Raw genomic sequence first — 25717 nt, forward strand, 5'->3', positions numbered from 1 at the left:
TTGCAGGGCATTCAATTGACCTGCCACAACAACCTAAGTTTTGGGTTGCTTTTTTTTTTTTTTTTTTTTTTTTTTTTTATTTTCCTTTTAAATCAAGTCCTTGTTTTTGTAGGCTTCTCTTGCTTATGAATTGTACTCAGCAGACCACTTTGGTTATTCTATAATAATAATGCAATTTCCACTTGCACCTCTTGTTATTATTTTTATTATTATTAATAATGGAATGATGTGCACACCCGAAGTGGATTTGGATGGAAATGAAAGTAGGTGGTATTGCTATCTTGTTAGCGAGTGTTTTTTTTTTTTATTAAGAATAGGGGAACCATCTAGGAAATAAGATAAAGAGGTGAGGAAAAACTCGTTTTAGATTAAACATTGCAAAATTACTAGGCTTTTGTGAGTCTGCTGTACTGCTCTGAAAGATATTTGTCTGGTATACTATGGATGGGCCTTTTGTGGTTGTCACTTGGCATATTTCCATGTTAGTTCCAAGAAAATTTATATTTATTTCAGGATTGAAAATAGAAAACTCGTTTTCTAAAACTATATAATACGAGAGCATAAGGAAATAATTTGTCATGTCTGTTTTCTTCTTCAAAGGCTAATTAATCCTTTACAATTAGGAATTGATCAATTGAAGTAAGGTGATCTCGTCTTCATGAATTAGCATGACAACATGACCATTAGCCACCTACCCCACCTCACAACTACTTTTTCTATGATGAGAAAAAGCATAACTGCCCTATGTTCATGGTGCCTTGAATGTTCAGGTGTTGGGACTTGAGAGTATGGGCAGCAGTGGAAGTATTCTTTTGTTCTAAAAGAGTTATAATGGCTGCCCATACACTCACATATGTTAAATCAATGCAAGTTAAAAATGATGTTAATTGCTTCAAACTTTAGAAAAAGGTGCACAAATCACATAGGTAAAGGATGCTTCTGCAAGTAGAGAGAAAAATCATTGTACAATCTCTCCTGTAAGATCTATAATGGGAAGATATATGCAAGTGATTCTTGTGTGGGAAAATCTGTCTGTTTGAGAAAAGGATATTTTGTATGGGAGTTGTTATCTGCCTATTACTGCTCATAGTCTTTTCCTTGAGTGACCACTTTGTCCTACTCAAAAAAGGCAACAGCATGCAAAACGCGGGACCCTGTTGCACCCACAATGGACCTTTCAGATCACAATTCACAACCATGACTCTCTGTGCATTCAAGTTCAACTACTGCAGTCTTACCAGTTACCACTACCAGGGAGGGTAACCTTTTGAATAAGTTTTCCTTTTGCCATGTGGCTCAACACTGACATCTGATCAGTTCTGTACAAATTAATAGAAATAATAATAAAAGAGAGTTGTTGTTATGTTGTGTTATAATTAGGAAAAAATTTCATTAGTAAGATTTCACATACTTTTTTGACTTTATGTACATAATCGCCAATCAAGAAGAGTATTCTGGACTATAATAGAAGTACACATCTCTGCTGTAAGCTGTTACTTGTATAAAGGTGTATATATATTTTTTTCACTGACAGAGTGTACGAGTAAAAATACTTTCAGTTATTCTATATATAATTTTTCTTATCTTATATTACTATTCAATTTATTTTTAAATGGATACAAACATCAACATCACCTTTGTTTTTAAATATGTATAAATCATTAAAACATATTTATATGCAATTCATTAATTATACCATAGAAAGATTTATATTTTTATAATATTGTACTTTTTTTTAGTCATTAAAAGTTGAGTACGGTCATGACCAAGTTTTCCTCACAAGAGAAGAACCAAGATTAGAGTTAGGGGTGATAATTTTGAACTCGATAAGATAATACGATACAAAAATTTCATCTTTGGATCAACCCATTTTTAAATTCTTGTTATCTTTGTGTTGATATCAACTGACTTGAACGTGTCGTGTGATGTTCTATATGGATTATTTGTGTGTTTAATCGTGTCGTGCCGACCAGCATAATAAATAACATAATTTGAGATTGACAGATTATTCGTGTCAAGTCGAGTCGTGTCAATTCACATAATAAGCGACACATTATGAGTTTGCAGGTAATTCATATGTTGTATCGTGTTAACCCACAAAATAAACGGATTGTGTTCGTATCGAAAGTTTTAATCCAATTTCAAATTTGTATTGTGTTCATATTGAATATATTTGTGTTCGTGTTAAATTTATGTCGTATCGATGCAAATTGTCACCCTATTTAGAAATCTCTTGGTTAATAATCAATTAGAACAGTATCTAAGAAATTGATGTTAATTCTTTGTAAGGATATATTTAAGGAATACACTCCTTTCAAATAAGTTAAGAAAAAGAAAAAGAAAAGAAAAGAGAAGGGTATCTTCACACACACACATATATATGGGCAATATTACTCTTATGTAATAGGAATTTTTTTTTATCTTATGTCCATACATCGATACTTGTGCCAATTATTATTTTATTTTTTTTCTATTGGGCCCCACTTTAAATTGAGTGTGTAGGAGATAACAAAATTTTTATGTGACATGAGACTACAATTACCCTATATATATATATATATATATATATATAGGATTTTATAAGAGTTATGTTGTAGGAAAAGTGATTGTGTAATATTATAGAGATTCGTTTTGCGTGCCATAATTTCTTTTTTTTCTTTTTTCTTCAAAAAGTGTGGGCCCCACAAAATGTTGTGTATGTAGGAAAGTTTGTTGTGTCATGTTAAATGATAAATGCAAATCCCATATATATATGAGATATATTTTTCTTATGTTGTAGGAAAAAAACTACCTCATGTTATAGAAATAAAAGTATAAGCGAGACTCACAGGTAAGAGGAGAGAGAAAAAAGAATGGTGGGACCTAGAGCTGGCAAAATGGGCCGAGCCCGCCTGGCCGGCCCGCCCCGCCCGCCAAACGGGGCGGGGCGGGCTGAGTTTTCTAAACCCGCTGCCCGCCAGCCCGCCCGGGCTGATTTTTTTTTTTTAAAAAAAATTTTAGTGTAAAATGTGACGGGCTTGGCGGGCAGCCCGCCCCGCCCGCCCAAACGGGGCGGGGTGGGCAGAGATATCTAGCCCACCTTCAATGGGCGGGCCAGCCCGCTTTTTGGCGGGCAGGGGCGGGGCGGGCAGCCCGCTTTGCCACCTCTAGTGGGACCCAACCCCTTTTTGTGTGTGTAGAAGAGTTGTTTATCTCATGTAAAATGAGATGAACATAACCATATATATATATATATATATATATATATATGACTTTAATGTTTCTATGATGAATATAGATAAGTTATCTACATTCACTTCTAAAACGACATTGTTTTGGATTAAAAAATTATAATAAAATGTTATCAAAAAAAAAAAATTATAATAAAAATACTAATATAACCCTGAAATAAATTATAATTACAAAAATACCTTGATTTCTGTCTCTAAACGATGTTGTTTTGGGCTCAATGTAGATAAGTTATCTACATTGACTTAAGAAAAAATGAACCATATATATATATGGGTTTTATTAATATAATGTTAAAGGAGATAAGTTATTTTATGTCATATAGATAAATTTGTGGGCTCCACCACTTGAAAAAAATAAAAAAATAAAATAAAAAAGTAGCACAGTTATCGAAGGGTGTGTAGGAGAGAAATTTATCACTCGTAACATAAGAGTAATTTTTCCTTATATATATATATATGTGTGTGGTTTTATAAGAGTTATATTGTAGGAAAAGTGATTGTGTAATGTTATAGAGATTCGTTTTACGTGCCATAAATTCTTTTTTTTCCTTCAAAAAGTATGGGTCCCACAAAATATTGTGTGTGTAGAAAAGTTTGTTGTGTCATGTTAAATGACAAATGCAAATCCCATATACATATGTGGCTTATCATTTCTCAAGCCGGCTACTAATCATAATCATACAAAGATGGATCAATGGTAATAAAGGAAGAGAGAGAAAAAGTGAATAATAACCTTTCAAAGGTGAATCAATTAATATAAGAAAATAAATAAACAAAACGACATAGTTTTAGAGTTGCCGGAGATAAACTTATATCAAATTGTCAGAGAAATATTTTTCTCATATATATATGAGGAGGGATCTTTTGACTCTAGAGTAAGACTAACAACTCTTACTCCTCATCTCAACTGTTGATTTCCGTCCATCTAATGGTTATTATTTATTTGAAATTAATTATTAATTAATTGCTATTAAAACGGTTAGATGGACAGAAATCAACGGTTGAGATGAGGAGTAAGAGTTGTAAGTCTTACTCTAGAGTTAAAAAATCTCTCCCCTATATATATATATAAATATAACTTTAATGGATATTGTAAAAAACCTTGAGATACACCACCTCAAAAGCTAGCTCAAAGAGTTTGAGTGTCCAAGGTCTTATAAACTCCACATTAGTTGCTCATACAACCAATGTGAGACTATATATCTCAACACGCTTCTCACGCAAGAGCCCTTTGGGCTAGAAGTATGGAATTGCACAGGCTCAATTTTTGGTTTACCTTTTTGTGCGATACCATATAAAGAACCTTGAGATACATCACCCAAAAGCTAGCTCAATGGGTGAGAGTGTTCAAGGTCTTATAAACTCCACATGCTCATACAACCAACACTATATATCTCAACATATATGTTTAAGGGTTTTATAATTCTCATTTAACATGAGAATTATAATTTTCCTACACACTCTTCGATTTCTGTGCTGACATGGGTCCTACATATAATTTTTTCTAACACATGAGTTCCACATATTTTTTATCTCTACAACATGAGATTTCAATTCTCTTCGACGTAAGAATTATAAAACCCTATGTTTAAATTGCAAAAGGCCGAAAACAGTGTTAACCTTATGTAACTTACCAATGATCTCGATAACTCAACAAATTATCAGCATTCAGCAGATTTTGTGGTGTAGTGGTACACTAAAAACATTGAAAAGACACCACTACTAGTCCTTCAAGTCAGCGGAATCTTTCATCTAATCCATCCTCGTTGATTGCATTTCTCTGCCATGGCTGTGCACTTTGTCATCCAACTTCAAATAAAATATCATACACACAAATTAAAGTTACTCTCTATTGACCCCTCTCGCGTGTTATACGTTGCTGATGAATCAGTGATGATATAAGGAATTGAGTTTGAAGTAGTAGCTGATCTTTGACAAATGATTATCAATTATCAATGACTCAACAGTCAATATCTGTAGCTTGTAAGTGTACACTGGTGTGTGTTTTATAATTGTGTCAGTAGATGATCTTTTCCCCCCGGTAACAGCATAAAGAATCAAAGTTGGTTATTTATCTCAACTTATATTTTGAAGTTTTTTAGAGAATTAATTTCTAACATGGTATTACCCTATAAGTCTAATAATAAAAAATTCTTGGTTGAGGCGGTGTGTTAAATATAATAAAATTATTCATGTATCATTTGACACATAAGTAAAATGGGCAAAGGAAACATTGAATTTGGGGTACTGGCTTATATCAATGAAGTGGCCCTTTTGGAAAGAAATAATGGATTGGATTGACTAAAATCTAATTTGTTGCTTGACATGCATTTGTTTCTAATGTAGAGGCAAATACTGTGAACTTAACAATATTTAATAGTAGTATTATTGAGGAGCAGATCCAAAGACAATTGACCAAAAACTTATAGCCACTCCTTGTATGGTGACAAAAGAAAGATGGTCTAGTACTTCAATAATTTCAAAAGTTAGCATAGGGTAGTCAATTCAGCCAGCAAAAGATGAAAAGAAACTGTGACTTCAGTCATTCACACTGAAAACCTCAAGTCAGAGCAGCTATTGTTCTTTAAAAAAAAAACTTCACAGACCAAACTCTTCTATTTGGAACCCTTAAAAATTGATAAGATGCATTGTCTCAATGATCAAAATCAAACCCCTCATCATCCCTACGATTGCACAAAGCCATTTTTTCTTCCTATCTCTTTCTCCCAAAACCCCATGTTCACACTTCTTTGCTGATCATTCTTTTCTTGTTTTTGATTTATGGATTCACCAAAAATATACCCCAATGGACTAAAAACTTCAGTGACTCTGATTCTCATAATATCTCTCACGTTCTTTCCTTCTAATTCAGGTAAAAACAAACCATCAATGTCATAATATTTCTATGTCAACAAGATGGGTTCTCTTCTCTTGATTCTTGGGTTTACCTTGGTGTGTTTTATGGTCCAACTCATGTTCTTGTTTTACTTGTATTTAACAGCATGGTTACCTTCAATGAAAGAAAGCAAGGATCTGATGCAAAAGAAATTAGTATTGGGATCAAGGCCTCCTCGGTGTGTTAACAAATGCTTGAGCTGCAGGCCTTGCATGGCTGCTTTAGTTATCTCCCCTCATAACAGAGTTGGTCATATTCACAAGGCAACAGCTCAAAGAGACGAGGGCTATTATCTTCTCTCATGGAAATGCAAATGCGGTAACAAGTTCTTTCAACCCTGAAAGTTGATTGTGCCTCAGATATAGTGAGATAACTATAGTTTTTAAGCTTGAGCAATTTTTTGTGTACCTGGTGTGTGGTATGAATCAAAATCAACAACTGTTTCTATTCCAAATGGAAATTAATCCCCAACAAACTTGTGTAGAAGTTTATTTCTTAATTCTTAAATCAAACTTGGTTGGTGTGGTAAAAATTGGTAGTAGAAACTTATTGGGTCACGGTGCAAAAGTGTACGATTTTCATAGCTAGTTACCATAACCCCAAGTGTATTCATTGAAGAAGGCAACACGAAGAACCAACTACTTTTCTAACCCTGTGGTCTTTGCTTCACTGTTAGCGCTCCCAACGGTTAAACTTTGTGTAAAAAATCTTATGTCTTGACATGTTAGTCTCTAGACCCAAATTACAAATCTGAATTGACTTATATTTAAAAAATAAAAGTCTTGTCAATGTCTGCTAGCTTATTAAGCCGGTTAAATATTTCATAATTAAAAAAATAACTAAAATAATATTATTTTATTATTTAAAATTATTAAAATAATAATCTTACTATTCAAAATCATTAAAATAATAATTTTATTTATATTATTTAAAATAAATAATATGATATAGGCCGGCCTATAGGTTTATAAGTCTGACATGTACAAAAAAACCTTGCCTGCTTTCTAAATAGATTTTTTTAAAAGTCTAGACTGGTTCTATTTGACTATTTATAATAGTCCAATCTTGATATAATATAGACTAGTTCGTAGGCCATATAGGCTAGCTTATCCCGTTTACATCCCTATTCCCTATTCTCAATTTTTAAAGTCAAGGCATGCGATAAGAAATAAGATTTGATAATTTATTACTAAGATTAGAACTGAAGACTTTTTTTTTGTGTATGCAATCCAAAGCTGAGTCAATCTTGACAAAACATCTCATCTTATTTTTGGTAACATGCTGAACACAATTCTTTTAAATCAAGGAAATTTTTTTTTTTTTTTTTGAGTTACCCAACTCTAATTATCTCTTTGAGACGAGTTGACTCCCTCCGGTATCCCCACGAGCTTCGACTCTTTGAGCCGGCTATGAGACTAATCCGGAGTGCGGGGGAACAGTGATGGCTAAAGGTTCAGCTCCCTCCCCAAGAATGCATTCAGCGGGAATCGAACACATATCCAACCCCACTAACTCAGCGCCAAGTTACCAACTGAGCTGCACCCATTGGGTAGGAAAATTCTTTTAATATAAGGCTATTAATTACTTTGAATTTTGAAAATCATAATTAACATTGCTATAATAGTATAAAAAAAATTATATCTAATTTTCATCATTAAAATTCGTCTAAAAGGAAAAAAAATACATATTCAATGTAACCATAAATGAAATTAAAAATTATTTTTTGTTGGGTTTTTTTTATTATATTAGTAATTAAAAACACAATAATTTAGTGATTTACTTACAAAACAATATGTCATATTATTTTATAATGAATTTATTTCTTCAAGTTTACCTCTCACAAGATTTATTGACTTTAAGATCAAACTGTTAAACCATAAATATCATAATAGTATTTCCTCTCATTTTTTTCTATAAAATCAATTGAATTTAAAAATAATATATAACCAAATCAAGATATATGATTCTAAGATAAACAAACATTCTATAATGATTAAATATTTCTAAACATATTATTATTTTGTTTATTATTTATATACTTTTATTCATTACATTTTTATGATTTTCTTTTATAAAAGGCCACGTAATGCTTTTTACAGGTAGCTATACTATATTTGTGAAAATTATTTGATTATATTTCCGGATTAAACCCAGTTTGAATCAACAATCACGTGCGTGGATGTGCTCAATTGTCAAAATCCCAACTGCTATGTCTACGCAATTAATTCATGTAGACCGTATAACATACAACGAAAGCGACGCCGCGAATATGTACCAAGGAAATTACTGTGCATATTCGGACTCCAATGGTTCAACTATCCATTTTATTATTTGTCTGTGTAAATGCTCCAATAATTTTTGCTGATTTTCCCCGAGTTATTCCCAGCCACAAAGTAAGGGCAGTTCAAATTTCTGCCTACACTGGCTAATGACCCAACAAATTTTTTTCAGCAAAAATGGCCCGACTTAAGGTATGTTCTGAAAACTTCGGGGAGTAGGCGAGTAGCTACCATAGATAGTACTCTTTTAGATTGAACTTGTCTTAGAACTGAATTTGAGAATCTTTTTTCCATCTATCACCGTATATTATTGAAAAAAATTCACAAATGCTCCCGTGATTTACTTCAGAATCACTTATGCCCTGTAGTTTTTTTCTTATCACATATGCCCCTGTGATTTGTGAAATGATATGTTTTTTATCACATATACCCCTGTGGTTTCTTATTTTTTACAAAGCACAGGGACATATGTGATAAAAAAAATCACAGGGGCATAAATGACTCGAGGGCCAATCTCCGTCCGGCCCGAGGAAACCTTTGCACGCCTCCGTTACTTTTTGGGAGGCCTACGCCCCATAGAAACTGTCTACCTGAGACTGTCCCTTGGCCCGTAGGTCCTGGCACAAGGTTAGAATTCTAGCTCTTCCAGAGTGGTATCTCACTGATGGCTCGGGCCCCCCCAGAAAGAGACCTTCTTAATGATTCTGAAACAAACCACAGGGACATTGGTGAACTTTTCCCTACATTATTTATTCGGTAATTTAAAATTGTTCAACAATTCAACTTCATAATCTTCTTATTCACCTTGCAAACAGACCTCAGGAGGGAAAAACAAATTTCATTGTTTTTATTTATACTTTATACCATTTCCGTCCGAACCAAATAATGGATTGATGTTGTAAACCATTACGGGGTAGGTTTGTTACAGGATGCAGTGCAATAGTTTTTCCTTCGTTCCCCTAAGATATAAAGCCATGTTCTAGTTTGGCAGCGACAGCCATTCCAAACACGTCTCAAGCAGTGGACGTAGAATTATGATGGCTGGAAACCATGCCAGTTCTTGGTAGACTCGGGGAGCAGCTGCAGCATTCAGTGCTCTACTATTTCTATTTGCATCACACCCGCAAGAACACGATTAGAAAGTCATTTGTCGAAGCAGACTAGAATTTGGTATAGTCTCTGCCGGTCTCCAAATAATGTTTTCTAGTTTGGAACAAAGATTCTTGTAAAACTGCAGAAGTACAAAATTATGTTAATATCAGTTCATACGCATATAAATACATATGCATGTGACGCTGCATTTACAAATGTTTATAAGTGCAAACATTAGGGAAGCAGATGATTGGAAAGTACACACCTGGGAATAGGATTAAACTTTGGATAGGACAGTCTTATTTGTACATAATTGTGCATGCAACCAAATAAATATAGCTATACCGGCTGAGTCGTTCCATACCCATGACAAAATCATGTTTGGGAGTCAAAGCAGCGATTGGGTTTAGAGGACACATGCATTGGAATGTTAAGCTGTTTTTTTCTTTTTATAATTTTAAGGAGGGTTCTATTTCTCTCATTTTACATAAGAGAAACAAATTTCCAGCACACACAAAATAGAGGTAAATCCCACCTCTATTTTTTCTCTCTCCTTTCTTATGGCTCCTACTTGTAATTTTGTTTCTACTACATAAGATAATTTTTTTCCTACAACATAAGAAAATGATTTCCCTTTTAAGGAGGATGCAGGGAATGTGAAGTAGTGCAAAGGAGTTATAAGCCAAATCCACCACCATCACTCCCATTAGGAATTGCGGGAGAGTCCACATTGAAGTTCCAAAGCCAGACTTGCCATTCTTACAGCTGTTAAGTACTTTTTTTTTCTCTCTCTCCTTAGATTTCTATTAAGATTTGAAATGATTTCCAACTTATCATCACCTTAATCCATATTGAACGATTTTCCAACTTCTAAGCATACATGTTTCATTTCTTGCAAGATTTGTCGTGGCATGTGAAGGTATGAATGTACCAGGGTAGATATAGCTACAGGCCTTGGTTTGTAAACAAAAATCAGTGGCTTTGAGGAAATAGGCTGTGGTGGTTTTTGTCGGAATAGTTTGATAAGAACCTTTAGATGCATCACCCCAAAAGCTAGCTCAAAAAGTGGGAGTGTTCAAAGCCTTATAAACCTCACATTAGTTGCCCATACAACCAATGTGGGACTCCAAGTCTCATACCTTGCAAATGGATCTTAATATTCCATCACATTTCGCAGCCCAAGCCCAGGGTTCCAAGTTCAAGGGTCCAACCCCGGGTTCTAGTAGCAAGTTTCAATCTGCGAAACATAGTGGGTGCTCTGATACCATTTGATAAGAACCATGGAATGCACCACTCCAAAAGCTAGTTCAAAGGGTGGGAGTGCCCAAGACCTTATAAACCTCACATTATTGCCCATACAACCAATGTAGGACTCGAAGTCCCCTACCTTGCAAATGGGTTCTAAGTTCTAACATAGTTTTGATGGACATGTAACTATCAAATGGAGAATAATATCAAATGTAGCATTACATAACGCAATGCAAAGTAAAATTCATGATCACATAATATTCCCCATAGTTCCTCTAATCTCAGAGTAACAAAATCAAGTAAATCATAAATAATGAGGAAAAGGAAAGGATGAGACAGAATATCAGATAGCAATAAAATTTTACAAAGCCAGAAAATTAAGAATTACTAGAATATATCAATCTTGCTCATACTCAATTCCAAGCCTGTTGCACACCAACCACAAAACCCAACATTGGACTCACGACACTCAATCTACCCTAGTTATGATTAACCCACGACCAGATTTCTCTCCATCTGCAGTATGCCTAAAATACCACCATGTTGCTCTACCAAAGGGCATTTTTTTTTCTGGTTGATGACTGGCCAAAGTAAATCACTGGCTAACAGCTATTGGATTAACTTAAGAATTAAAAATAAAACATGGGATGAAGCTGATTTCCAAGGGAAAATAAAACAAAAATAATGTAACCATAAGGAACCGTGAAAATTGTGGTGTACGGAGCAGATGACAAATCTTAAATGAATTATTTTCCTCTTTCAACGAAGTCTTTGATAAGTTAAAAAACACTCCCCATGAAATCCCGAATTACGAGCGTAGGGATGAGGAAAATCCTTGTACTCAGTCCTATCTTTACATTTTTACAAAGAGAGGTGGATTTGAAACCGTAACCTCTCGGTCACCAAGAGGCAGCTGTATCACTGCTCCAGGCATGCACTATTCTCTTAGAATAGTAATATTAAAAAGCAAAAACATTTCACCCTGCATGTATGTGCAATTGTACACGGTTTTTCTCCCTTTTAGTATCTGCTATTTCATTTTAGTGTTTCCCAAGGCATAGCTTGAAAGCATTTTTAGCCATCACAATGCAAATATATAATGTAGATATGAAGCTAACCTTGTGATAGTCGAGAGTATCCCCAGCCGCCTTTCGAACATCTACCATGAAAAGGAATGGGGCAACTTCATACACCTTTTTGACAGAATACAAAGATGATTTTAATTATGGCTCATATTGAAATCAACTTTTCGTATTAAAAAAACTAAATATAAAAAAAACAAGTTACCTCCAAGACCACCGCAAATTGTCCAACCTTATTTGCAGAAACTCCTTCAAGCCTCATCTACGGTAAAAATATTTTTAAAAAAATAAAATAAAGAAAGCCGGATATTACTGTACATTTCCTTTCAGAATCAAGGATAAAAATCTCTACCTATTCTAAGATTAGACCATACAACAATCCTCACTTTTGAATTACCAATCCCTACTCAGGGACTGCCTCCTTGAAGACCAAAATGTTATTGGAATACTAATTCTAATTTCAAGTGTACGTTGGCTAATGTGGCATAACAGATAATGCAGAGTATAAAATACCAATTTAACCCAAAAACTTAAGTTGTTGGACGAGACTACAGCAATGATTTTATATTTCTCTAACACGCCCTCTCACAGAAGAGTCTACTGAGCTTGAAGGGTGGATAATGCACAGGCTCATCTACCTGTGCTAAGAAACTCCACAATACTTAATTATTTATTAATTGAACGGGGAGTGATGAAGATCGAACTCGTGACCATTTGGTCTAGGAGGCTTTGATACCATGTAAAGAACCAGTTCAACCCAAAAGCTTAAGCTGTTGAGTTATGCTACAGTAATGGTTCTATATTTCTCTAACATAGTAATTTAACTATTGCTAAAATGCAACAGCAGCAATAACAAACAACAAAGATTGCATTGACATCTGATGACAATAGGATTAAATCACAGTATTAGTCTGCTTTGAATTATGTGAAAAGTTCCTGAAACATCAATATGATGTTAAGTAGACATGCAGAGTGATACCTTGTAATTGCGAGAATGGACCTTAAGACCTATTGACTCTGCAACAGCTTCAATAGATGAAAGTATAACTTTTGCTGGTTTACGGGAAACAAAACGAGTTTGCCGCTTTACATAATCCTGTTAGAACATCAAAATATCATTTGGGCCAATGGAACAGACAACCTTGAAAAACACAGAATCTGAACCCAACTTGCAAGAAAGCTAAATATTATAAGTTATTATGTTCATGTTACACCTTTAAGACTCAAACCTACCCTTAAATCAGACGTCTATTAATGCCCACCCAGACAGGTTGAATTACAAGTAGTTACATGGCAACCAGAGACACAAAAAGGAACCATGAAATTGTAGGGCAAGAGGATGGAATGGATACAATACCTCATGCCTGTCAAATAGCGGTGAAAGATTCAACCCTTGTGATAATGTAATCATCTCAAATGCATTCATTATCAAAGGACCTCCCTCAGTAATCTCTGATCGTTCAGCAACAAAATGGTCCTGTAAAACAGCAAAAGTTGCCAGTCTATCTCAGAACAGTAAATGAGATGCATGCTTGTGTTTGATAATTACAGCATTTTAATTGCCCAAAACAAGAATCAAGGGACCAAAACCAGGTAAGTAACAAAGCTCGTAAACCTAAAAGGTGTCATCATTAATACATAACTAACCTCTTCACATGCACTCCTGCATGCCAACTGCCACGCTTAAATGATTTTGAAATTTTGCATCCAAACTTTTTATTTACAAGGATTTCGAAAAAAAAAATATCCTGGTGGTAGTAGCTTTTCCTTCGATCTCTTAAATAACTGTATAATTGGTACCAAAAAAAAGATTTTTGACTTTTGATAACAGTCCTAATTCTTTATGAAGTGAAGTAGGGTTTTTAAAATTTTACATATTTTACCTGAATAAAAACGTGAGTGATTTTCCTTAATCTATTCTTGCTCTTATATGGGCTAATTGACTGCTGACCCCCATTAATTTGGAAAAACGGTAATGATATTGAAAAATATGTGAGTGAGGACGAGGGGTGTTCCACTTCGTAACAGAATAGATGTCCTTTCCATAATCAAAAGCAACTTTATAGCAACTTTAGAGTCTAATTTAGAGAAAACAGTAGCTCTTCCTAGCTTATCCAGTAGCTCATCAATATAGGAATTGGAAATTAATCTGGGACTATGATCTTATTCAAAACCCTATAATCCACACAAACCTCCATCTTCCATCTTTCTTCTTCACCAAAACATGAAACTTGAATACAGACTTACTCTAGGTCTAACAGTCCCTGCCATAGTTGTTAAAATTTCGATTTATCACTACGATTTTACGTTTTTATGATTTTTTTTCATCAAAACGATTTTACCAATATTCCAAACGCTTGTATGTTTTTACAATTTTTTTATTATGTTTTACGATTTTTTAGTCTCCTTCCGATTTTACTTAAAATCTCGATTTTAACAACATTGGTCCCTGCTACCAGAATTTCATCTACACTTTTTCTATCTCGGATTTTTGGCAACGAGGATATCTGTAAGGCCTCAAATTAGGAATTTCTGCCCCTTCCTTCAGCACCATTGCATGATCATGCCATCTAGGAAGTGGTAAGCCTTGTGGCTCACTGAAGACATCACAAAAATCTTCCAAAACTTCCTGGACACCAGCTGGTGCTGCCTCTAATTCCGTTACATTTCCAGATAACCCATTGTACTCCAAATAAAATCCTTGCCCTTCATTTTGTTGTGCTTCCATTACTGATTTAAGGGAAGCTTCTGAACTAGATAAAGATGGATCACCTTTATCAGTGTCTATTTCCCCACTAGTATCTTCATGGTCAACTTTTTAAAATTGGCCCTTATCTATCCTAAACTAGCCAACCAATCTAATCTCCCCCTAATTCAAATATGAAGAGATTCTGCTGTAACTTCCAGCCTTGCAACATCAATATCATCTGAGAGTAAACTCTACATTATATTTTATGCTCATATCCTACCTCCACTTGATATATGGAAGTAGCTGTGATTGGCAAGTCTAGCTCTTTTACGAAGGCAGAGGAAATGATGTTATGGGATGCCCCACAATCAATCAAAATTATCACTCTTCTTGCCACCTCCCCCCACATTTGAAGCTATTTCTTAGAAGTTAATCACATAATGCTATACAAGGATTGTTGTAGAAACTTATAGGCTAATTCCTCTTGATCCGATGATACTCCTTCATCTTCTTCCTCCAGACCGTCATCTAACAGCAGAACTCGATACTGTTTGTTCTTACAAACATGGCCGGGCCCATGCTTCTCATCACATTTAAAACACAACCCTTTCTTGTTTTGTCCTGCAACTCTGCATCCAAAAGTCTCCAGAACCCTCCTCCTTTGCTTCTGAAATTCCCACTAGGTCTGTTGATTGCAAAGTCTCCTACTGAATGCCCGCTGTGTGGGTTGGTATGTATAGAGGTTCCAGTCCCCAATTCATAGGTGGCGGTTCTGGATGAAGGATACCATTTGAATATGGTTCCTTCTCTGCTACTCACGGACCCTCCCCCTTCTATTGAGCGCCCTATTCTTCTAATCAATTCTTTGGGCATAGTCCATCATCTTTGGCAAGGCCCTGATCAGATGAAACTTCAATTCTGTTCTGATCTCCTCCTTCAATCCACTCAAGAATATGCCTATGAGATACCCAGGATCTGTACCCCACAAGGGAGTGACATATAGCTTGAAGTATTCCCCATATTCCTCTATAGCAGTCATCTGATTCAATCCCAGCAATAATTCATAAAGGTTTTGCATTAGCATTGCCAAAAACCTACTAATCACCGCCTCTTTGAACTCTACCCATGAAGGGTTTTGTGCATAAAGTTCCCACCACTGAAACCATGATAAAGCTCGACCTTCCATGATAGGGCTTGTAACCATCATTGATCCCAATCTCTTCATTAATCAACCAGATCCTTCTCCATGTCCCTCGTGCCCAGCTCCAATGGCATTGCTTCCTCTGGCTAAATTTGTCAGGTTGTTCTCCTTTGGGTTAGTTCGAGTCAACCCTTCGAGCAAGTCCTCGAGTTTCTATATCTGTGCTTCTTGAAGCCCCTTATCTCTCCTTGTTTGTTGCCAATCCTCCTCCACCACCAAGATTCTAAGACTTTCTCCAAGAACTCTAATCTCGCCTCCATTCGCTTATGTACCATGAATAACTCCTTAGATTAGGGAATTTTGATACCAATTAATAGAACTCAACAAGAGATTGGGAAAGAATAGGAAGAAAAGACAGAATTTTATTAGAAGTATCTTCTCCTACTCTAGATCAATGGAGTATCCAGGTTCAAGAAGAGAGAATGGTATAGAAAGCACTCCTCACTCACGAATTTGAAAGCCTAGCCTCTCCCTTCAAAAACTGACTATTACCCGAAAACAAAATCCCTGTGCTATCCTCTCCCGCCCCTTAAAGCCTGCCTCTGACCATTCAGTTAGAGATTTAAATACTATCATTAACTAATTCTAACTATGTTAACTAATTGGGGCTGGCCCATTCCTTCATTGGGCCTATCCTGTTGCAAACATAATCATGTAATTTTGCTGCACACACTTACACATCCTTAACACGTTAATTCACATATCACATATTTGTACACACACACACTGTATTTGCAGCACACACATTCATCAATGGATATGTAAGGACCAACAGATACAATTGCAAAAATGGTTATTGTTTGTATAAGTTAAACAACAATTAAAAAAACAACAGCAGACCTCAATATCATCAAAAACAGCCTGAACATCAGCCAAATTCACTTGCTCATCTTCCCTGTGTTTGACAGGAACATAGTTTCTCTGGAACCATGGATCTTTCCTTATTTCTTCTATTTTCACTCGCTGCAAGTATATCAGAATTAATTAAGAATAATATATTGAATTTGTAAGTGTTTACCAACAATCAGGCATAAAATTTTACAAATAAGTGCAAATCAACTATACTTATTTGGAAAGGAGATAATATACATGGGCAGCGGCATATCTTATATAAAGATCTATGTATAAGAAAATGCAATTATTTTACTATCAGGCTATCACCAAAAATCATGTGTCCTTATAGATACATAAACACCAGAAGACTCTGAAATGGATCATAACTGACATCCTTTAATGAGAAGAAATTTGAGGCTTATTTTAATTTTGACTATTTGCAATTTTGATGTTCCCTAAACAGGAAAATGAGAAAAATTAAATTAAAGACAAAGAAATGGCATTTGATTATACCTGTTCACAGCACAATACATAGACTTACATTAAGTAGAAGGAACACACAGACTTAAGTATACTAATAAAAATTTGTCTAGGTAATCAGCGAGAAATGCACTTCATAAACATCATAATGCATGTATGTTTTTACTGGAGTCTATAATAAATTTAAGTCTAAAACAAATGAGTCATTGTACTCACAGTTTTAGGATTCGGATCCAGAATTTTATGTATCAATGTCTTTGCCCCAGCAGAAAACCAGAATGGGCAAACAAATTCTGCGGCAATGATCTACAAATTTAAATAAAAAGAAAAATCAACAGCAACAACAACAAAAGCTATCAGCTGGTTATTAATCCACAGCGCTAAATGCTCCTAAAATAAACATTCAGCCCCATCAGAAAAGTTTCCTCGTGCTATCTAGGAATGACGAGGATCAATAGAGTTTTCACTAAATAAAGCTCTATTCAATAATAAGCATGAACATAAGAACAATGCTTCTTCTTACCCTTTCGTATTATATAATACAACATGTAAACAACAACTGGAGTAAGGATGATACAACAAAGAAAGATTCAGGTCACTGAATTTATTTTCTTCAATTTTGAGAATTTTATTGTCACAAAGGAACTTTGTGTTGACATTGCAATTCATATTTATATATTAGTTAATGAAGTTATTAATTTAGGACATTGTTATTAATATTTTAAGGAAAAACTTCACATTCACCCTGTGTAGAATGTGTATCACTTAATTCCCTAAATGCCAAAAATGCCTTTATTATATAAAATGTCAAAAACACCCTTTAATAAACAGACCATTAAATTATAAATGAAATATCAATAATACCCCTAATTAAAATCAAAACCCTATAAAAAAAGATGAATCATATTGTGTAATCCAAAACTATGCAAATATATGAAAAGGAAGGAAAAGAAGGCAATGTATATTGAAAAATGTAAAGAACCTATTCAACCCAAAAGCTTAAGTTGTTGGGTGAGGCTACATTAATGATTTTATATATCTCAACACGCCCCCTCACACGAGAGCCCACTGGACTTGAAGGGTGGATAATACACAGGTCCACCTATCTGTGCTAAGAAAATTCCACAAGAGAAAGTGGGGGGCGGTGAGGATCGAACCCGGGACACGAGGCTCATACCATATAAAGAACCAATTCAACCCAAAAGCTTAAGCTGTTGGGTGAGGCTACATTAATGATTTTATATATCTCAACAAAAAACTTGTAACAAAAGTGACCAAATAACAAAATAATTTTTCAAAAATCAACTAGAAATTTGCAAACCAGAATAAGAACATTTCTAGATATAAAGGGTACATTACAAATTTGATTTATGTCCCACAATCTAAATCAGTTGCTTGATTTTATACTATTGAAAAACCAGAAAGCTTACCCCCATCTAAATCCCCACCACCCTGCCACCTAACATTAAAGTATGTGTCACTAAATGCTTCTGATTCATATATATCCTCTAGATATTCAAAGACGAGAAGAGAGTACAGTTTGTGTAGTTTTGCGAATTACTAGTCCATTCTTAAAAAAATATTTTGTTATTTGGTCACTTTTGTTACAAGTTTTTCAATATTTAATACCATCTTTTCGTTTCTTTTCATATATTTACTGATATGGACATAGTAATTCGCAAAACTCACTTGTAACAAATGTAAATAAAACTCATAGTAGTAAAAAATGGTTAGTGGTACTAAGCATTGATGGATTAAATACAATATTAGGTTTGTTCACTGGTCTTCTTTTCTATTACATTCACTATTTACATTTTCCCTTTTCTTTCTAGCTCTTTCAAGTCTCTACTTCAACATTATAAGGAAAAGCACAATACCCTTTTGTACAGTGTTGGAAGGTCTGTCTCCTCAAAAGGAAGATATCCAGCCATTAGGACATATAGGATGACTCCACATGACCAAACATCAGCTGCTGCACCATCATAACCTCGATTGTTGAGCACCTGCAAGAGATCATTTTTGATATTTTAATTAATAACGTATATCATCCTTTTAAGTTTTAAATACCATTCTCTTTTAATTTATACTGTTTTAGTTGGAGCTGATTTATAAAAGAAATCGTGCAAAACACGGGATATTCAATAGTATTGATCTATTTGATCATCAATCATTTGTCCATAACCAAATTTGATAAGGATAACTATATCAAACCATTAATCGAGCCAACTAGCCAACTACCCTTAGGAAAAGGAACAAAAGATCAAGACAATAAAAAAGAATGGCATCAGAGTTGTATAATCAATTTTACCTCAGGGGCAACATAATTTGGGGTCCCACATGTGGTGTAAAGAAGGCCAACACCCTATAAGAGAGAGAGAGACAGAGAGAACAAGAAGGAAGACATTAGTTCTGCATCCTCTGCTATCCCCAAAAATCATTACCCAAAGACATAGCAACAATTAGATGCCAGTGGGATAAAACCCAAATATTCTTTTTATTTAAAAAGCAAGAAAAAGAAATTATGTACTGTCATCTCCTTTTTATAAGTAGATACATTCTTACCTGCTTAGTCAATGCACTCAATCCAAAGTCAGAAACCTTCAAATTTCCGTAAGCATCAAGAAGAAGGTTTTCAGGCTATAAAAGGAAAGAAAACAAACTGATCAAGATAGAAACATAATATGGTTAACAAAAAATACAGCAAGAACATAATTAACACCATATATAATATTTTGTCTTTCACCTTCAAGTCTCTATGGTACACACACTTTCTGTGACAATGAGCAACAGCATCTATAAGTTGTTGAAAGTAGCGCCTAGATTCATTTTCAGAAAGCTTTCCCTGCTGAACCTACAGATCCAGAAAGGGTGAAATTGTAAACATAAACAACAATCAAAATCTAATATCTGCACAAAAAAACGTAATCAAATCATTAACATTTGTTAGTTAGGGTCTCATCAATGCTTACTAATTTAAAAGGTCACTGATGTAGGATGGGTAATCAAGAGTACTCCTCTTGGCAGGGTACTCCCTACTTTAGTATTCAGGTACTATTTGAAGAACGAAATATTAAAAACTTTATCATTCCAAAGAAATGTGTCAAATGTTTATACCAACAGTCTATTTATAGACCTAAAATAGCCAAACACTCTAATAGGATAATCCCATTCTGAGCTAGAATAAGATAATCCAACATAAGATAAAAATCCCTAAATAACAAATAATAATAAATAACACCAAATCAAAAATCCTAATTTTAAAATCAAAATCGTAAATTATAGCCTAAACAATCTACATCAATCAAACTAGGACAATTATCAAAATAACTGTAGAAGAATTAACCTCTAATATATTCCATAACATATAAACATAAAAGCTCTTACAATTTTATCATATAATTCCCCTCCCATTACAAACTCGAGGATTATGTAGATCTTGGTCTGGCTGGCCAAAACCTAAAATTTGTAAACAATGTGAGAAATATAATATGGAGAGAATGAAATATGGTGAAACTCCTCATGTATTAAGATATCTATACATACCTCGTGCAACCTAACTATATTAGGATGCCGGACAATCTTCATAATGGATATCTCTCTTTTAATCTGTAACATGATTCAAGACAGAAAAGTTAATAGCATGGAGATGGAAAGATTATAATAAGCATTCAGTAAAACAAACTACATCATTGTTCGGCCACAAATGCACAGTCAAACACACAGAGATAGAAGTAAGCCTTTGACTGCAGATGCAACATAAGATCCACTAGAAGGCAACGTAATCATGAGAATGCTTTTCTGATTTGACTGGGGGAAAAGATACATAATTATTGTAGAACATTTACTCACTAGCATTGCAATGCATGTCCACCTAAACCTCAAATTTTGCTGTAAGCCATGTATGTGTTGATTTATAACTTCATTCAAGCATTTATATTCTAAAGTGTACTTAAGATAGCTTATAGCATAGATCACTAGGACCAGTGAAACAGAATCCGGTCTCAAATTACATTTTGGACCTCCATAGCATATTCATGTGCTCCAGCTCAAGATCAGCAGTTTTTCTATCTGAACTATAATCACATCATTTAGCATCATTGTTTTGCTTTATAAAGATTGTTTAACAAACTATTAAAGCATATTTGATTAGGTGATTGGAATGGGAATAAGCATTTTCAATGGGATGAGCATTCCAGCAATTGAAGGAATAAGTATTTCATCCCAACGGAGATGGAATCCCTATTACATTTCACCAAGATGTAGGTGTAAAAAGTGGCTCAGCCCTTCTGGTTCACTTGTTCATCCCCAAAATCCATTGGGACCAGGCCATGTTTTATCAGGCCCAAAACATAGGAATGGACATTCCATCCCATCCAACCAAACATGATCCTAGTTCATGCTCCCTATGAAGAATATGAAAGAAAAGCTTGACCTCATGCATGTCATTTCAGCCAGCTGATAGTAATGTAAGCTATGAATTTGTTTGCGCAACAACCAAGCATGAGTTAAAACATAAAACAAAAAGATTATTAACAATACACTTGAAATTGAAACATAAGTTTATTTTAGAGCTACAAAAGGAAAAAAAAAAAAAAAAAAAGGAGGAAAAAGGTTGGACCTGTTCAACCATTTTGTGCCTGAGAATGGTGGCCTTAGCCATCACTTTAATAGCCACGCTCTCCCCTGTCTCGGTGTTTTTTGCGAATTTAACCTTGGCAAACGTACCTTCCCCAATAGTTCGACCCACCTCATACTTTCCGATCTTTCTCCTTACCTTCTTCATGGCTTCTCAACACTCATTTGCAGCTCCTCGTCACAAATTCCGGATTCAGAGATGACCTAGAAACATGAATTGACTCGTGAAATCCCAACAAAATTCTTTAAAAGCAACAATTCCTAATTGAATTCTGTTCAGCTCCTGAAGAAGAGGAAAATTCTAGAACCTGATCCTCCAAAACCGAATTACGCTCGCTGTTTTGTGGGGAGTGATGAAAAGGAACAAAGAAAGAAAAGAAAAAAAGAGATCGCAAAGAGTTGAAGTGAGAAGAGAATTAGGATATTCTCGAAAATTCGAAAAGAAAGAAAGAGCAATGAACAATTAAAGTTCCCCTGGCTGAGCGACGAAATTTTGAAGTAATGCTCAAACAATAAAAGACAGAGAAACAAAATGGTCTATAGTCTATTGTCTGTTGTCTACGTCTTATTATATAACACGAAAACCATAGTGCTCCAGCTTATTATTCGATTTTTATGCGGTTAGTGTGAATAAGTTAACTGGATTAAATTTAATATGATGTTATTTTAAGACAAAATCTACGATATTTTTGTATTTTAAATTTATTTTAAGATTATTATAGTCTTTAAAATTATAATATTTTAATTTAAAATAATATTATTTTGAGAGTAAATGTAAATAATTTATCTGCATCAACTGTAGAAATATTTTTCTGTTCATTTAATTTATCAGGAGAAATGTGTTTATCATGTTGCAAGAGATAATTGGAAATGGATCCTGTCATAGGGAAAAAAAAAACATAAAACGGTCATATGGGAATATCACAACCATACAAAAGTAGATCAACAGTTATGATTTTTTAATTATCTATTTTAATATTTTTTCTCTCTCCTCCTTTATTACTATTGGTCCACTTTGTATGGTTACGAACTTATGATTCCCCGCATGATATGGTCATGTGAATTTTCACATGAGAGTATCCAGATCCGAGATAATTTATCTCATGCAACACATAAAAGTGGATGAAATCTATTTTTTTCTTGTTTTTCTCTCTTTCTTGATGGATCTTACACATTTTTTGTGTATTGCATGAGACAAATTGTCCCACGAAAAAATCAAACCCATTTATTATAATTACAAAGTATAAGAAGAAAGCCATAGTCCTTTCTGCGTTCAACACCGACAGCAGCATCCGAAAACCATAGTGCTCCAGCTTATTATTGAAATTACAAAAAATATGAGCTTTTGTTATCAAAAAAAAAAAAAAAAATGAGCTTTAATTGTGATTATTTGTTGAGATGGAACTTTTGTGGTTCAGTTTTGAAGATTGGCAATTTCAACCAATTAAGAAAATTAATGAACCTTTTTCGTTTTCTTTTTTAATGTTTATCGTGCAGTTTTAAAATTGAAAATTTGCCGGTTGTGAAGTAGTTTAATCAATTATCACCTTTTGAAATGTATAGTAAATTATCTACTACTTTAGATTGCATTTTATGCATATCCAGATACGATCGAATCATAACTTTTGTATGCAAAATTTATTATATTATTTTTTGTGTTTACGCACAATGAGTTGAAAACTTGAAAGGATGGAGAGACCATTACGACAGGGCTAACGGCGATAGTCTCAGGTATGTTATAAGTTCAAATTTCTATAACACTACGCTATGTAGTACCGATACCGACACGGGACACGTGACACGATATGACACGACACTCTGACACGTTAATTCTAAAAAATATTAAATTTCGACACGTTAGGACACGTTTTGATATTAAATAATTTTTTTAATTTATGTACTGTATATTATATTTCATATTCAATAATTTAACAAAAAAATGAAACTAAACTTAAAATATTCATCAATTTTGCAAAAAAACATAAGATATCCCAAATATTTATATTAAACGGTAATCGTAATCCAACGAATCTAATAGTTGAAACTAAAAACTCAACGCAACCTTTGAACATTTTTGAATTTCTATAACGCGGAGTGTCGGAGTGTCAGAAAGTGTCAGACACGACACGTTAAGATTTTTGAAGTGTCGGTGCTTCATAACCAGTACCACCATTATATCAAAAAAAATATATATGAAGAGATAAGATTTTTTTTTGTTTATTGTGCACACAATTTTCTAATCTGATTTAGTGAGTAATCAAAACATATAGATTCATTCCTTTAATATTTTATGTTTAATACTTATATTATTTGAACAATTAGGCAAAATATAACTTTTGTTATGCTGTGTTGTTTCTTATTTTTTAGCAAATCAATCAGTCTTTTTATTTTAAAAAAAAAATTGTACCGAAAAAACTTATTTCGCAAATTGTAATTTTCATATAAAATCCATATTAAAATAACTGTACAAGTTAGTTTTTCTAAATAATCTTTTTAAGAATGAGGTTTCGTTCGAATTTGTACCTTTGTTATTCTTCATTATAGGTGCTCATCAACTGATTCAAACTGCGGTGACTAAACCGAAAAATCGATAATCGAATAAATAAAAAACAAAAAAAAAAACCGCAAATTTTAATTGGATTGGATCGATTTTCGGATTGGTTAATGAAATTAATTCAATATATTAATTTTTCTCTACCTACTTGGGCATTTCCCCAATCATAGCACAAAAATTTCTAAACCCAAGATCTATTAACCCATCAACTAAATCCAAGAAAAAAATCCAGTCACATTTCATCAACAAAATTTCATCTGTGTACAGCTTCATATCTCATTGCAAAAAAAAAACTATATTGTCGTTTACTAATGTTTTTGTATTTCGATTTTTTTTTTACAAAGTCAATATATACAAAAGATGTTATTTGCACAATAATCATGAAACAAATTTTAGGATTTTCAAAAAATCAAAAACCGATCCAATCTAAACCGGAAAAAATTGGATTGAATCGGATCGAATTTAAAAAAAATTCAAATTGAATGACTGATTATATGATCAAATCGAAGAGATTGGATCGGATAATTTTTGCTTCTAAAATCAATCCAATCCAGAGTGTGAATAGTATGCAGAGAATATGTGATTATTCTGGTTGAAATCCCTTGTCCTTTTAAAATAAAAACAAGATACGGACACAAATCAAGTTGCATAAAACGCCAAAACTTCACACTCATCAGTTATCACGCACAAACGCAATTCAAGCGAAAATAAAAAATAAAGGCAACAAGTTAAAGGAAAAAATGTTGGGTTTTATTAGTGTTATGTAACATAATGTAAGTGTTGTTTCCAACTCTCACATCAAAAGGAAGAGAGAAAGTGGAATGATGAAAGAGAAAGAAAAACATGTGGACTCCACCTCTTTAATGTGTGTAGGAAAGTGAAGTTATATTATGTTAAATGATAAACATAAAATCCAAAAATGTTTATCCTTATAAATGACACAACTTATATCTTTTCACTCTCATAAAGAAGTGAGACTCACACCTTCATTTTTTTGTCAACTCTCTCTTTTTTTATCTATCTTTTTTTCTCTCTTAAAATAACACAATTTTATATCCTTTAAAATGACACACACTTTTCTCACGAGTTAATCACTGAATCTGCGAAAAACCGCGTAAATAACCAAAATAACAAGTTCGGCAGCCCAATGTTATAAGCAAAGGTGCTGACCTACTTTTTTTTTTTTTTTTTTTTTTGGGAATGCTGGTCTACTTGTTTTTATGCAACAAGTTAGAACATCTGACTTTAGTGAAACATATGGTAGCAGCCATTAATTATTATTTTTTAGATTTTTACTCGGATTCATCAATTAATTCACCAGTTAAGTTCAGTTGAGTATGATCCGACAAATTTGTGTGTACTGAAGATTACTCGTACTTGATAATTTGTTTCATGATTTTATTGTTTTCGTAGCAGATATATGTTTCATGTGTCCGTAATGAGAAAACTGGAGAAAATTTTCGTGGTACTCCTTAGTATGTAGTCATTTACTAAGAG

At 33.9% G+C, this 25717-nt stretch overlaps 2 protein-coding genes across 3 annotated transcripts; one reads left to right on the forward strand and one right to left on the reverse strand.

The window, feature by feature from the left end:
* Window positions 1–5771: 5771 nt before the first annotated feature.
* On the forward strand, window positions 5772–6580 carry LOC133290480 (EPIDERMAL PATTERNING FACTOR-like protein 8). Its single transcript, XM_061488564.1, has 2 exons — window positions 5772–6102; window positions 6232–6580. The coding sequence occupies exons 1-2, from the start codon at window positions 6012–6014 to the stop codon at window positions 6465–6467; spliced, it is 327 nt and encodes a 108-aa protein (XP_061344548.1). The 5' UTR covers window positions 5772–6011; the 3' UTR covers window positions 6468–6580.
* A 2108-nt stretch (window positions 6581–8688) lies between these two features.
* Window positions 8689–22183, reverse strand: LOC133290475 (CBL-interacting serine/threonine-protein kinase 24-like). 2 transcript variants are annotated; one of them, XM_061488559.1, is made up of 16 exons: window positions 21975–22183; window positions 21650–21870; window positions 20575–20637; window positions 20416–20487; window positions 19775–19882; window positions 19594–19668; window positions 19340–19393; window positions 18909–19034; window positions 17248–17337; window positions 16558–16680; window positions 13185–13304; window positions 12807–12923; window positions 12033–12089; window positions 11864–11938; window positions 9210–9636; window positions 8689–9109 (listed from the first exon to the last, which is right to left on the reverse strand). In XM_061488559.1, the coding sequence occupies exons 2-15, from the start codon at window positions 21812–21814 to the stop codon at window positions 9541–9543; spliced, it is 1341 nt and encodes a 446-aa protein (XP_061344543.1). In that variant the 5' UTR covers window positions 21815–21870; window positions 21975–22183; the 3' UTR covers window positions 8689–9109; window positions 9210–9540. The 2 variants fall into 2 exon arrangements, with proteins under 2 accessions (XP_061344543.1, XP_061344544.1); XM_061488560.1 differs by having other exon boundaries at window positions 21650–22183.
* Between the last annotated feature and the right edge of the window lie 3534 nt (window positions 22184–25717).

The sequence above is a fragment of the Gastrolobium bilobum genome, unplaced genomic scaffold (assembly GCF_033153095.1).
Source record: "Gastrolobium bilobum isolate Gb01-03AN ecotype WA unplaced genomic scaffold, APGP_CSIRO_Gbil_v1 utg4785, whole genome shotgun sequence".
In the NCBI taxonomy this organism is placed as follows: Eukaryota; Viridiplantae; Streptophyta; class Magnoliopsida; order Fabales; family Fabaceae; genus Gastrolobium; species Gastrolobium bilobum.

Coding starts and splice junctions, on each gene's coding strand:
- LOC133290480 (XM_061488564.1), top strand. CDS start 6,012: ATGGATTCACCAAAAATATACCCCAATGGACTAAAAACTTCAGTGACT. Junction 6,103..6,231: donor GTTCTTTCCTTCTAATTCAG/GTAAAAACAAAC, acceptor TGTATTTAACAG/CATGGTTACCTTCAATGAAA.
- LOC133290475 (XM_061488559.1), bottom strand. CDS start 21,814: ATGAAGAAGGTAAGGAGAAAGATCGGAAAGTATGAGGTGGGTCGAACT. Junction 19,035..19,339: donor CAAATTATGTTGCCCCTGAG/GTAAAATTGATT, acceptor GATCTCTTGCAG/GTGCTCAACAATCGAGGTTA. Junction 12,090..12,806: donor TCCATTCTCGCAATTACAAG/GTATCACTCTGC, acceptor TTTTTACCGTAG/ATGAGGCTTGAAGGAGTTTC.